The sequence below is a fragment of the Pogoniulus pusillus genome, chromosome 29 (genome assembly GCF_015220805.1).
Source record: "Pogoniulus pusillus isolate bPogPus1 chromosome 29, bPogPus1.pri, whole genome shotgun sequence".
In the NCBI taxonomy this organism is placed as follows: Eukaryota; Metazoa; Chordata; class Aves; order Piciformes; family Lybiidae; genus Pogoniulus; species Pogoniulus pusillus.
The window spans coordinates 1,547,734-1,561,988 of NC_087292.1; the positions used below are offsets into that span (position 1 = coordinate 1,547,734).

Sequence of the window (14,255 nt, forward strand, 5' to 3'; positions counted from 1 at the left end):
CCACGCGTGTGTCAGCCGAGAGCTGGGGCACCCGTCTGGTCTTCGTGGCCTCCCGAAGACAACGCTGCCATCGGCGCTGCCAGGGGCTCAGGGCAGCGCTGGGGACCGAAAGCAAACGCAGCTTTGGCTTTCCAGCCGCCTGCCCCCTCTAAGCCAGCAAAGCACCAGCGCAAAGCGAGCCGCAGCCCCCTCGCAGCCCCATCGCCAGGCGGAGACGCGGACGCAGGGACCTCGCAGCTCAGCGCTTGCCGTAAGGTGCCCAGCGCCGGCTCGGGGCTGCTGCCAGCCTCTGGGCGCCCGCCGGCCCCGCCGCGGGCAGGGGCGCAGGAGCGAAGGGTGGCGGCCCGGGGGCGCCCGGCCGGGGCTCGGCCGTTGCCATGGCGATCGCCGTCCCTCGCCTCCCGCGCTCCCCAAAATCCTGCGGCGGGTTCCGCCGCCGCCACTGCGGCGTGGAGGAGCCCGCGGGTTGCCATGGCGACAGCCCCCATTAAGTGCCGGCAGTGCCAACCTGCCCGCTGCCGCCCCTCCCGCCGCGCACACCCGCACGCACACTCGCACCGGCCCGGCCCCGCGCCCCTCCCGGAGCGGCCCCGGCTCGCACTCCCGCCAGCCCCGGGCAGCTCCGGGCCGCGGCGGCCCTGCCCTAGCGCGGCTGTACGCGGCGCAGGCCGTGCCGGGCAGAGCCCCGCGGCGGCTCCCAGCCAGCATCCCGGCCGGGCCCCGGCCGCCGAGCCCCGCCGTGGAGGTAAGAAGCGCTGCCAGGCGCTGCCCAGTCCGGGCACCGCGTCCCAGCCGGGCACCGCGCCCCGCCCGGGCTCTCCGCCCCTCCTTCCCACCCCCTCCGCGGGCGAGCGGGACAGGGCCCCGCAGGGGTGTGGATGGCGGGGCCGGGCCCGCTCCGCGCCGCCCCCTGCAGCTGGGGCCGCCGGGCCGGGCGGGGGAGGGCCGCTCCGTCCCCGCCCTTGATCCGGAGCCGCTCGGGGCGGGCCAGCGCTGCGGTGTCGCTGCCCGGGCGGGCGGCAGGGCACCGCTGGCCGGGCCGCGGCGGGGCGTGGGGGGTACGGGCCGGGAGCGGAGCGGGCCGGGGCTGCTCGCCCCTCCTGAACCCTCGTTGGGAGCGGAGCGGAGCGGGCCGGGGCTGCTCGCCCCTCCTGAACCCTCGTTGGGAGCGGAGCGGAGCGGGCCGGGGCTGCTCGCCCCTCCTGAACCCTCGTTGGGAGCGGAGCGGGCCGGGGCTGCTCGCCCCTCCTGAACCCTCGTTGGGAGCGGAGCGGAGCGGGCCGGGGCTGCTCGCCCCTCCTGAACCCTCGTTGGGAGCGGAGCGGGCCGGGGCTGCTCGCCCCTCCTGAACCCTCGTTGGGAGCGGAGCGGAGCGGGCCGGGGCTGCTCGCTGTGCGTCCCTTAGCGCTGTGCGGTGCGAGCTGCGGAGCGTTTTCTGAAGGCACGGCGCTACGCCCAGCAGCATAGGGTATGTGCCCCAGCAGCGCAGGGTATGTGCCCCAGCAGCGCAGGGTATCTGCTCCAGCAGCGCAGGGTATGTGCCCAGCAGCGCAGGGTATGTGCCCCAGCAGCACAGGGTATCTCTCCAGCAGCGCAGAGTATCTGCTCCAGCAGCGCAGGGTATGTGCCCAGCAGCGCAGGGTATGTGCCCCAGCAGCACAGAGTATCTGCTCCAGCAGCGCAGGGTATCTGCTCCAGCAGCGCAGGGTATCTGCTCCAGCAGCGCAGGGTATGTGCCCCAGCAGCACAGGGTATGTGCCCCAGCAGCACAGGGTATCTCTCCAGCAGCGCAGAGTATATGCTCCAGCAGCGCAGGGTATGTGCCCAGCAGCGCAGGGTATCTGCTCCAGCAGCGCAGGGTATGTGCCCAGCAGCGCAGGGTATGTGCCCAGCAGCGCAGGGTATGTGCCCCAGCAGCACAGGGTATCTCTCCAGCAGCGCAGAGTATCTGCTCCAGCAGCGCAGGGTATCTGCTCCAGCAGCGCAGGGTATGTGCCCAAGCAGCGCAGGGTATGTGCCCAGCAGCGCAGGGTATCTCTCCAGCAGCGCAGGGTATCTGCTCCAGCAGCGCAGGGTATGTGCCCAAGCAGCGCAGGGTATCTGCCCCAGCAGCGCAGGGTATCTCTCCAGCAGCGCAGGGTATGTGCCCAGCAGCGCAGGGTATCTCTCCAGCAGCGCAGAGTATGTGCCCAGCAGCGCAGAGTATCTGCTCCAGCAGCGCAGGGTATCTGCCCCAGCAGCGCAGGGTATGTGCCCAGCAGCGCAGGGTATCTCTCCAGCAGCGCAGAGTATGTGCCCAGCAGCGCAGAGTATCTGCTCCAGCAGCGCAGGGTATCTGCCCCAGCAGCGCAGGGTATGTGCCCCAGCAGCGCAGGGTATCTGCCCCAGCAGCTCAGGGTATGTGCCCCAGCAGCGCAGGGTATGTGCCCCAGCAGCGCAGGGTATCTGCCCCAGCAGCTCAGGGTATGTGCCCAGCAGCGCAGGGTATGTGCCCAAGCAGCGCAGGGTATCTGCCCCAGCAGCGCAGGGTATCTCTCCAGCAGCGCAGGGTATGTGCCCCAGCAGCGCAGAGTATCTGCTCCAGCAGCGCAGGGTATGTGCCCAGCAGCGCAGGGTATGTGCCCCAGCAGCGCAGAGTATCTGCTCCAGCAGCGCAGGGTATCTGCTCCAGCAGCGCAGGGTATGTGCCCTGCAGCGCAGGGTATCTCTCCAGCAGCGCAGGGTATGTGCCCCAGCAGCGCAGGGTATCTGCCCAGCAGCGCAGGGTATCTCTCCAGCAGCGCAGGGTATGTGCCCCAGCAGCGCAGGGTATGTGCCCAGCAGCGCAGGGTATGTGCCCCAGCAGCGCAGGGTATCTCTCCAGTAGCGCAGAGTATGTGCCCAGCAGCGCAGGGTATGTGCCCAGTAGCGCAGGGTATGTGCCCAGCAGCGCAGGGTATCTCTCCAGCAGCGCAGAGTATGTGCCCAGCAGCGCAGGGTATCTCTCCAGCAGCGCAGGGTATCTCTCCAGCAGCGCAGGGTATGTGCCCAGCAGCGCAGGGTATCTGCCCCAGCAGCGCAGGGTATCTCTCCACCAGCGCAGGGTATGTGCCCAGCAGCGCAGGGTATCTCTCCAGCAGCGCAGGGTATGTGCCCAGCAGCGCAGGGTATCTCTCCAGCAGCGCAGGGTATGTGCCCAGCAGCGCAGGGTATCTGCCCCAGCAGCGCAGGGTATCTGCCCCAGCAGCGCAGGGTATCTCTCCACCAGCGCAGGGTATCTCTCCACCAGCGCAGGGTGTCTGCCCAAGCAGCGCAGGGTATCTGCCCCAGCAGCGCAGGGTATCTGCCCCAGCAGCGCAGGGTATGTGCCCCAGCAGCGCAGGGTATGTGCCCAGCAGCGCAGGGTATCTCTCCACCAGCGCAGGGTGTCTGCCCCAGCCCAGCCGCGGGCCGTGCGCTCGCCTATCTCCCCGGCACAAGCCCGGTGGCGGCTGCTGCAGGCCCCGCTGCGCGGGCGGCTCCCGGCTCGGGGGTGTGGTGCGCGGCAGCGGCCGGGCGTGACCCGGCACCGACCGAGCGGGGCTGCGCTTCTACAGCTTTCCCGGGCAGGCTGCGAGCGCCTCGCAGGGAGGGTGCCTGTCCGTGTGCCCCCCCGGGGCTGCTCGGGCCCCACGTGTGCGCTTGCTGCCGTGGAGCCTGCGAGTGACAGCGCCGTGCCCCTCCGGCGTGTGCTACGGCACAGCCTGGCAGGGCACAGGGCAAACAGCCCAGGCTCTGGAAGGGATGCTGCCCGTGGTCTGCCACCAGACCTGGGCTGCAGCAGGGGCAGTGTGGGCAGCAGGGCCAGGGAAGTGATCCTGCCCCTCTGCCACGCACTGCTGAGACCCCACCTGGGGTACTGCATCCAGTTCTGGACAAGAGGGATCTGGGGGTGCTGGAAGGTGTCCGGAGAAGGGCCACGAGGATGAGCAGAGGGCTGGAGCTGTTCTGCTATGAGAATGGACTGAAAGAGTTGAGCTTGTTTAGGCTGGAGAGGAGAAGGCTCCCAGGTGACCTTCTTGTGGTCTTCCAGTGTCTGAAGGGGGCTGCAGGAAAGCTGGGGAGGGACTTTCTAGGATAGTGATAGGCCTGGGGAGAGTGGAACGAAGCTGGAAATGGGGAGATTCAGACTGGATGTTAGGAAGAAGCTCTTCAGCATGAGGGTGCTGAGAGCCTGGCACAGGTTGCCCAGGGGGATGGTGGAAGCCTCATCCCTGGAGGTGTTTAAGGCCAGGCTGGATGTGGCTGTGGGCAGCCTGCTCTGGTGTGAGGTGTCCCTGCCCATGGCAGACGTTGGAACTGGCTGATCCTTGTGGTCCCTCCCAGCCCTGACTGATCTATGGCTCTGATGTGTTTCTGTGGTAGTTATTAAGGGGTGGGCACTGGGAGACGTTTCAGGGTCAGGTAGCAGTGCTCTCTGGATGTTTTGGCTTGCTTAGAAGTGTGCCCTTGTGGGCAAATGCCCTGTGTTCTGCCCTCACTGCAGGGCTGGGTGCTGCAGCAGGGCTGGGGCTATCAGCAGGCAGGGGGCAAGGTGGGACGTGGGTGTCCCCTGTGTGCTTCTCTCACTAGTGGCTGGGAGTCCTTGCCCAGTCTGTACCTGTCCAGGCTTCAGGGTGCCCTCTGGCTTCAGCACTCAGCTTGTCTGGTGTCCCCTTGAGCCCTTTGGGGTGGCACATGAGGTCACTGGTAATTGCTCCTGCTCCTCACCTGTGGGCCTGAGCAGATCCACAGGCTCAAGAGGTAGTCTTGGTGGCAGTGGAGGTCCTGGGGACAGCAGCTGATGCCCAGCTCCAGTGTCTTTGCTTCGCCAGCTGGGGCTGAACCTACAGCTGAAGGCCACTTGCCCTGCACCTTCTGACCTCTGTCTCTGCAGGACCCGTGTGCTGTTTTGCAGTGTGCAGCCTGGGCAGCCTCTGACTGCCCAGAAGGACACTTCAGCCTCCTCTGGGACCTTGCTAAATGCCACAGTCCACTCCAAAGCTCTCTGCTGCAGCAGGAACCTAGGAGGACTTTGTGTCTCCTGCTTTATTCCAGTGGAATAAACCTCCTGGGTTTAAATCCACAGTCAGAGGCGTTGTTGTTGTGGGTGCCCCCTCCTTGGAGGTGTCCAAGGCCAGGTTGGATGAGGCCCTGGCAAGCTGGGCTGGTGGATGTGTCCCTGCCCATGGCAGGGGGGTTGAAACTGGATGAGCTTTGAGGTCCCTCCCAACCTAACCCATTCCAGGGTTCTTTGTGTGTTTGCCTTCCTCTGCCAACCCAGCTGCCTGTGCTGAGGGATGTTACTGAGTGTGCTCCTGGGTGGTCCTGCAGTGCCACCAGTCCCTTGATCTCCTGGCCAGGGCAATAGTGGAAGGCAGGGGAAGCTCCACGTGGGCAGCTGCCAGCCTCCACCGTGTCCCTTGCAGTGCTCCCATGCACCGCTTGCAGTTTTAGCACGATCCCAGCTGGTGCCTGACCTTAAAGGCTCAGCTCTGCCACTGGAGGTAATGAGTAACCCACAGCTCAGCTCCTCTCGAGGATGTAGAAGTTCTCTTATGGCTGAGGAGAAAGCTGAAAAGGTGATCCACACTGTGACAGGCTGAGTGAGGCTGGAGGCATCTCTCAAGGTCGCTCTGCTCCATCAGGGGCTGCCAAGACCTGGCTGCCCTGGGCCACGTCTGGGCAGCTTTTGAGTATTGCCATAGATGGGCAACCTGGGGCAGTGCTCAGGCACTCTGTGGACGTGCTTCCTGGTGTTCAAAGGGACCCTCCTGCCTGTCACTTTATACCCACAGCCTCTGCTCCTGTCTCTGGGCACCACTGAGAGCCTGGCTCCATGCTCTGCACCCAGCCTTCAGGTGCTCTCCACGCTGAGGAGGTCTCCTGGGCCTGCTCTCTGCAGTCACAGCTCTCTCAGCCTCTCCTCACAGCAGAGCTGGTCCCATCACCACCTCCACAGCCCTCAGCTGGGCTCTCTCCAGCCTGTCCCTGTCCATCTTGTGCTGGGCAGCACTCCGGGGGGGGCCCTCCACTGCAGAGGATCATTCCCTGGCCTGTTGCATGCAGCACCTCCCTCCTCCTTCCCAACAGGATCATTCCCTGGCCTGTTCCATGCAGCACCTCCCTCCTCCTTCCCAACAGGATCATTCCCTGGCCTGTTCCATGCAGCACCTCCCTCCTCCTTCCCAACAGGATCATTCCCTGGCCTGTTGCATGCAGCACCTCCCTCCTCCTTCCCAACAGGATCATTCCCTGGCCTGTTGCATGCAGCACCTCCCTTCTCCTTCCCAACAGGATCATTCCCTGGCCTGTTGCATGCAGCACCTCCCTCCTCCTTCCAAACAGGATCATGGTCTGGCCTGTTGCATGCAGCACCTCCCTCCTCCTTCCAAACAGGATCATTCCCTGGCCTGTTGCATGCAGCACCTCCCTCCTCCTTCCAAACAGGATCATGGTCTGGCCTGTTGCATGCAGCACCTCCCTCCTGTTGCATGCAGCACCTCCCTCCTCCTTCCCAACAGGATCATTCCCTGGCCTGTTGCATGCAGCACCTCCCTCCTCCTTCCCAACAGGATCATTCCCTGGCCTGTTCCATGCAGCACCTCCCTCCTCTTTCCCAACAGGATTATTCCCTGGCCTGTTCCATGCAGCACCTCCCTCCTCCTTCCAAACAGGACCATTCCCTGGACTTGCCATGGCTTTACAGTGGAGTGAGCCTGAGAGTGGGGCAGAGTTGGAGGCTCCTGTGTGGAGCAGCCATGGGAGTGCTTACTTGCAAGGCCCTGTGCTGCTGCTGAGCTAGCACCCGAGGTCTGAGGCTAGGAAGGCTCTGCAGAGGGCCCTGGCCAGGCTGGATCCCTGGGCTGAGGTCAGCTGCATGAGGTCCAACAAGGCCAAGTTCTGGGTCCTGCACTTGGGGCACAACAACCCCATGAAGGCTCCAAGCTTGAGGCAGAGTGGCTGGAAAGTGCCTGGTGGAAAATGACTTGGGGCTGCTGGTTGGCAGCAGCTGAATGTGAGCCAGGCTGTGCCCAGGTGGCCAAGAAGGGCACCAGCAGCCTGGCCTGGGTTAGCAGTTGTGTGGGCAGCAGGAGGAGGGCAGTGATCAGTGCCCTGTGCTGGGCACTGCTGAGGCTGCACCTTGAGTGCTGGGTTCAGCTTTGGGCCCTTTGTTCCAAGGACACTGAGGAGCTGCAGCAGGGCCAGAGGAGGCCAGCAAAGGTGGGGAAGGGTCTGGAGAAGAGGCCTGGGGAGAAGCAGCTGAGGGAGCTGGGGGGGTTGGGGTGGAGAAGAGGAGGCTGAGGGCAGAGCTCATTGCTCTCTGCAGCTCCCTGAGAGGAGGCTGCAGGCAGCTGGGGTTGGGCTCTGCTGCCTGGGGTCAGGGGATGGAAGGAGAGGAAATGTCCTGAAATGGAGCCAGGGGAGGGTCAGGTTGGAGAGGAGGACAAATGTCTTTGGTGCCAGAGTGGTGAGGGATAGGCACAGGCTGCCCAGGTTGGTGGTGGAGTGCCCATGCCTGGAGGTGTTCCAGAACTGTGTGGCCATGGCACTTGGGGCCAGGGTTTGGTGGCCATGGTGGGGCTGGGCTGAGGGTTGGAGTGGATGACCTCAGAGGGCTCTGCCAGCCACTCCAATTCAGTGATTCTCTGCCAAACATGACTGCAGGAACTGCTTTGGTGGAGCAAAGCAGGACAAGAAGGACTTCTGGGTGAAAGCTGTCTTGAAAAGTTCCTCCTTGCAGCCAGCTTGCTCTGGTGGCTTAGACTAGACCTTAGGAAGAAGTTGTTCAGCAGGAGGGTGCTGAGAGCCTGGCACAGGTTGCCCAGGGAAGTGGTGGAAGCCTCATCCCTGGAGGTGTTTAAGGCCAGGCTGGATGTGGCTGCCCATGTGAGGGGCTGGAACTGGATGACTCTCGAGGTCCCTTCCAGCCCTGCCTGTGAGTCTGTGGCCTCTGGAGGAGGGAGCCCAGGTCAGGGTGTGTGTGCCTGGGACTTCCTAGGGTGGCTTTTCTCCCCAGTGGCTTATCCAGGCCAGAACCCAAGGTCCCTCACTGGCTCAGCAGAAGGCAGGAGTGGGTGTGCAGGGCTGTGGGAGCTGTGCACCCAAAGCAAGGATGCCATGGAAGCCTTCTTGGCCAACCTCCACCCTCTGTGGGACTCTCAGAGCTACACAACACCAGGAAAAATGAGTAGCTCAGAGCCTCACTGACAAGTCCCAAGTAACTCTCACCTCCACAGCTGCCTGCTGCTTTAGAGTCTGGGGAAGGGAGTTTTGAAAGCTCCTCAGTGTTGGTCTCATTCTGCTCCTGTAGGCAGAGTTTTATCCAGTGGCATTGGGGCACTTGGAGGCTAAAATCACAGAATCAGCCAGGTTGGAAGAGAGCTCCAAGCTCAGCCAGCCCAACCTAGCACCCAGCCCTGTCCAGTCAACCAGAGCATGGCACTAAGTGCCCCAGCCAGGCTTGGCTTCAACACCTCCAGCCACAGCCACTCCACCACCTCCCTGGGCAGCCCATTCCAATGCCAATCACTCTCTCTGCCAGCAACTTCCTCCTAACATCCAGCCTAGACCTGCACTGGCACAGCTTGAGCCTCTGTCCCCTTCTTCTGGTGCTGGCTGCCTGGCAGCAGAGCCCAACCCCAGCTGGCTACAGCCTCCCTGCAGGCAGCTGCAGGCAGCAATGAGCTCTGCCCTGAGCCTCCTCTGCTGCAGGCTGCACCCCCCCAGCTCCCTCAGCCTCTCCTCCCAGGGCTCTGCTCCAGGCCCCTCCCCAGCCTTGCTGCCCTGCTCCAAACACCTTCCAGCACCTCAGCATCTCTGTGCAATGGAGGAGCCCAGAACTGGACACAGCACTCCAGGGGAGGCCTGAGCAGTGCTGAGCACAGGGGCACAAGAACCTCCCTTGTCCTGCTGCCCACACTGCTCCTGAGCCAGCCCAGGATGCCATTGGCTCTGCTGCCCACCTGGGCACTGCTGCCTCCTCTGCAGCTCCTCTCTCCCACCACCCCCAGCTCCCTCTCTGCCTGCCTGCTCTCAGCCACTCTGGCCCCAGCCTGTAGTGCTGCTTGGGGTTGTTGTGGCCAAAGTGCAGAACCCTGCCCTTGGCCTTGTTCAGTCTCATCCCCTTGGCCTCTGCCCACCCATGCAGCCTGGCCAGGTCCCTCTGCAGGGCTCTCCTACCCCCCAGCAGTTTCTTCAGACCCCAAGTGAACAAAGCCCTTAGCCAGTCAATAACAGCACCAGTCCTGTGGGGAACTTGGTGTTCCAGCCCCTGCTCCCCAGGTGCCTCCTGTCACTTGTGGATCTCTCTTACAGCCAGCTAGAAGATCAAGGCTCTTGGATCAGCAGGAGAGCTGGAAGGGGAACTCCAGGGACCTCACTGCCCTCCACGGCAGGATTTGCAACCCTCACAGTCTGGGTCAGAGCGGTGCAGACCTCAGTGGGAGCCAGGAGCAGTCACCTGTGCTGGACCTGCTGTGCTTGTACCATCTTATGGTGGTGCCAGGTAAGAAAATACTCTCCTGGCTGTGCTGGGGGCAGGGAATGGATGTGGCTGAGTCAGGAATTATAAAAACAGGATGATTTTATTGCCCTGAACACTCCTGCCCCCAGACCAGACCCAGAACTGGTTCAGGATTGTTTGCAGGCTCAGTTTGATCAGGACTGTCTTCAAAAGGAGGCCATGGACAAATGCAGAGGTTTAGGAAGTCAGGAACTGGAGAAGGCTGAGCTGGAAACAGCTTTACCCCAGGAGCAATCAGGCTGAGCAGAGAATTAAGGTAACAGCAGGCTTTATCATTTACCAACATCCATCAGCATCATTAACTCATTTATCAGCAGTCCTGCCTCACTGGAGAGGTCCCCAGAGGCTGGAAGCTGCCAGTGTGATCCCATCCACAAGAAGGGCCAGAAGGAGGCACCAGGGAATTCCAGGCCTGTCAGCCTGACCTCAGTGCCAGGCATGGGCATGGAACAGGGCATCTTGTGTGCCATCACACAGCACCTACAGCGTGCCCAAGGGATCAGGCCCAGCCAGCAGGGGTTTAGGAAGGGCAGATCCTGCCTCACCAACCTGAGCTCCTTTTATGATCCTGCCTGGTGAGTGTGGGGCAGGCTGTGGATGGAGTCTGCCTGGACTGCAGCAAAGCCTTTGACACTGTCTGCCGCAACAGGCCAATGGCATCCTGGGCTGGCTGAGGAGCAGTGTGGGCAGCAGGACAAGGGAGGTTCTTGTGCCCCTGTGCTCAGCACTGCTCAGGCCACCCCTGGAGTGCTGTGTCCAGTTCTGGGCTCCTCCATTGCACAGAGATGTTGAGGTGCTGGAAGGTGTTTGGAGCAGGGCAGCAAGGCTGGGGAGGGGCCTGGAGCAGAGCCCTGGGAGGAGAGGCTGAGGGAGCTGGGGGGGTGCAGCCTGCAGCAGAGGAGGCTCAGGGCAGAGCTCATTGCTGCCTGCAGCTGCCTGCAGGGAGGCTGTAGCCAGCTGGGGTTGGGCTCTGCTGCCAGGCAGCCAGCAGCAGAAGAAGGGGACACAGTCTCAAGCTGTGCCAGGGCAGGTCTAGGCTGGATGTGAGGAGGAAGTTGTTGGCAGAGAGAGTGATTGGCACTGGAATGGGCTGCCCAGGGAGGTGGTGGAGTGGCTGTGGCTGGAGGTGTTGCAGCCAAGCCTGGCTGGGGCACTGAGTGCCATGGTCTGGTTGGTTGGGCAGGGCTGGGTGCTAGGTTGGGCTGGCTGAGCTTGGAGCTCTCTTCCAGCCTGGTTTAGATTCCATGAGTCTGTGATTCTTGACTGACAGAGGTGAGATGGGTGCTGGGCAGTGATCCCTCGCTGGGTTCCTCTGAGGCTGCAGGCAGTAGCCAATAGTGGATGTCCACGAGGCAGAAGCTGAAGGCAAGTGGAAAAGCCTCCAAACTCAGAAATGGCTCAAGCACTCCTCCCACGGGTGGGATGGTCGTGGAAGGATGCTGCCTCAGCAGTGGCAGGGGAGAGCCAAACTGTCAGCACCTGCCCAGCTGGGAACAGCAGCCAGGGAGTCGGCTTGGTGTGGTGCCAGAGCAGCCGGGTCCAGGTGCCGCTGGCAGCTCTCTCAACGGTCCCCAGGGCTTGCCAAGCCTGCAGGTTTGCACAGAGGGGTGTAAAAGTGGGGGAGAACCACTCGGGGGCAGGGACAGGGCAGCGCCCAGAGCCCTGCAAAGGGTAGGAGCTGTCCGAAAGCAGGGACAGTCCACGCGGGAGGTTGTCACTCAGGGAGCTGTCCTGGGGGAGCTCTGTCAAGGCAGGCAGCTCTCAAGACAGGGACTCTCAAGGCAGGAATCTCTTCCCCTCTCCCTTGCTCTGTTTAAGCTCTTCCAGCCAGTGCCCAGTTGCCATTTGGCACCAGCCCCACTGCAGCGCCCGCGGGGAGCACCTTCTGCTGTGCCCCCTCCAGCCTGCGGTTCTCACACCCATCACCTGCTCCTCATTCAAACCCACGGGGTGAGGGGGGGAAGAAAGGCATTTGGAGTAGCCCAGAACAATGATTTGCAGGCTGTGAGCTGGGGTCTTGCAACAAGGCCTTTGCTAGGTCATGTTGGTGCCAGCTGTGCCCTGCATAGAACCATAGAATCAAGCAGGCTGGAAGAGAGCTCCAAGCTCCTCCAGCCCAACCTAGCACCCAGCCCTGCCCAACCAACCAGACCATGGCACTGAGTGCCACAGGAACAGCGACTCCACCACCTCCCTGGGCAGCCCATTCCAATGCCAATCACTCTCTCTGCCAGCAACTTCCTACCAACATCCAGCCTAGACCTGCCCTGGCACAGCTTGAGGCTGTGTCCCCTTCTTCTGCTGCTGGCTGCCTGGCAGCAGAGCCCAACCCCACCTGGCTACAGCCTCCCTGCAGGCAGCTGCAGGCAGCAATGAGCTCTGCCCTGAGCCTCCTCTGCTGCAGGCTGCACCCCCCCAGCTCCCTCAGCCTCTCCTCACAGGGCTGTGCTCCAGGCCCCTCCCCAGCCTTGCTGCCCTGCTCCAAACACCTTCCAGCACCTCAACAGCTCTCTGCAATGGAGGAGCTCAGAACTGGACACAGCTCTCCAGGGGTGGCCTGAGCAGTGCTGAGCACAGGGGCAGAATATGCTGCTCTGTGTTGAGTTCCCTGGGCCTGTGATGTGCCTTGCAGAGCTTTCTGCTGGGAGCTGGTGGAAGGAAGGGACCATCCTCCTCCACGGTCTCTTTCTCACTCTTTTTTCCTGTTTGTGCTTGTCCCTGACTCATTTTCTCTCTTGCTGCCTTGCAGTGTGGAGCTGTGTGCCCAGGCAAGGGGATGGACAGCAGGGCAGAGATGGAGGTTGTGAGGAGCAGCAAGGGCAGTGCCCCCGGGGAGGTCAGCGTCCATCTGGTCACCACCGAGAGCACTGTGCCAAGCACCCACCTGCCAGCCACTGCCTTCATCATACCAGGTGTGTGCAACTCTCCTGCCTAGCTGCTGCCCACACAGCCTTCTCCCTCCACACTGCTGCCCCCTTGTTTGGCTTTGCTCCTCCCCAGCCTGGGGAGGCCTTGCTCCTGATGCCTGTCCCCTCTCGTTTGGCTGCTTTGTGGCTGACCAAACCTCTGGAGTTGTAAACCAAAGCCCTGATGTCTGGGCCCCTGTGCCAGCTCAGCACAGTGTGCTGGGAGCCTGCTCTGTTCTGGGCTTGCCACATCATCACAGAACCACAGAACATCTCGAGGTGGAAGGGCCCCAGAAGGATCATTAGCTCCAACTCCCTGCTCCTCACAGGACTTACCTAGAACTGAACTGTGGAACTGTGAGCACCAGCCAGATGCTCCTTGGGCTCTGACAGCCTTGGTGCCACCTCCACTTCCCTGGGGAGCCTGTTCCCTGCTCCAGGGGCCCACCAGCCTCTCACTGCAGAGCCTTCTCCTAGTGTCCATTCTGCACTTGCCCTGCTGCAGCTTCATCCCTTCTCCTGTGTGCTGCTGCTGGGCTCCAGATGGAGGAGCTCAGCACCTCCCCCTCCACTGCCCCCCTCAGGAAGCTGTAGCCTGCCATGAGGCCCCCTCAGCTTCCCCTTCTGCCACCTGAAGCAGCCAAGTGCCCTCAGCTGCTCCTTTCAAGTCTTGCCCTCAAGACCTTTCCCCACCTTGGTCCCCCTGCTCTGGACACTCTTAGAGTGCTTTGTGTGTGGAGGTGCCCAAACCTGTGCCCAGCACTCGAGGTGTGGCCACAGCAGTGCTGTGCAGAGTGGGACAATCACCCTCCTGGCCTGGCTGGCTCTGCTCTGCTGGATGCCCCCAGGACAGGGCCCCTTTGGCTGCTGCTCACCTTGCCAGCAGCCCACGCCCCAGGCCTCTCTCTGTCTCTGGTCTCTCAGGACTGACCTGTGCCAGCTGCAGAACCTCCACTTGCTCTTGCTGGAGGTCACACTCTGGGTGGTTTGCCAGCTCTCTGCTCTACCCAGATCCCCTCCAGGGAGTCCACAGCTCCCCCTGCTGCAGCACCAGCAGCACACTGCCCCAGTGTGCCCTCACCTCCAGCATCCAGACCCTCTAGAAGGACATGAGGGCACTGGCTGTGAAACTGAGCCCTTGGGGAGCTACACTGGCGACTGGGCACCAGTCTGAGGTGTCCCAGATAACTCCTTGAGCCTGGCCCATCAGCCAGCTGTTCACCCTCTGTGCTCTGCACTTATCCAGCTGGATGCTTTGTTCAGGAGGACAGTGTGGGAGGCAGAATCCAAAGTCCTGCTGAAATCCTAACAGCCACAGCTGCTGCCTTCCCTGGGTCAGCTCTGGGGTGACTTTGACATCAAAAGAAGCTAAGGTTCCACTTGTGAGGGGGACCAGTGGCTGCATTGTCTCTCAGCTGGTTTTCAGAGACTCCTAGAATGACTTTGTCCATCCTTTGAGGTGAGGCTGACAGGCCTGGAAGGCCACCAGGGTCTGCCTTCTTGGCAGCTGGGGTGACAGCTTTGAGCCTACCTGAGCAGTGTCTTTCAGTGAATGTAGAATCATGGAATGGGTTAGGTTGGAAGGGAGCTCAAAGCTCAGCCAGTTCCAAGCCCCTGCCATGGGCAGGGACACCTCCCACTAGAACAGGTTGCCCAAGGCCTCATCCAGCCTGGTCCTGAACACCTCCAGGGAGGTTGTGGAGCACAGAAGCACCCAATGGGATCAAAGATCACATTGGGTGCTTCTGTGCTCCACAACCTCCCTGGGCAACCTGTGCCAGTGTCTCACCACTCTCAACCTGTGCCAGTCTCTCAACACCCTCACT

The 14,255-nt window shown here is 62.3% G+C and overlaps 1 protein-coding gene across 4 annotated transcripts in view; it reads left to right on the plus strand.

The window, feature by feature from the left end:
* Nucleotides 1-636: 636 nt before the first annotated feature.
* The window catches only part of L3MBTL1 (L3MBTL histone methyl-lysine binding protein 1), a 43,461-nt gene continuing 29,842 nt past the window's right edge, over nt 637-14,255 (plus strand). The window contains exons 1-3 of one of the 4 annotated variants that reach the window (XM_064167986.1): nt 637-745; nt 9,320-9,505; nt 12,273-12,435. In XM_064167986.1, coding sequence (XP_064024056.1) covers nt 12,300-12,435 — 136 coding nt within the window. In that variant the 5' untranslated portion in view covers nt 637-745; nt 9,320-9,505; nt 12,273-12,299. Of the gene's footprint in view, nt 746-9,315; nt 9,506-12,272; nt 12,436-14,255 lie in introns of those variants that run through there. The other 3 variants (XM_064167987.1, XM_064167984.1, XM_064167985.1) reach the window with 3 other exon arrangements.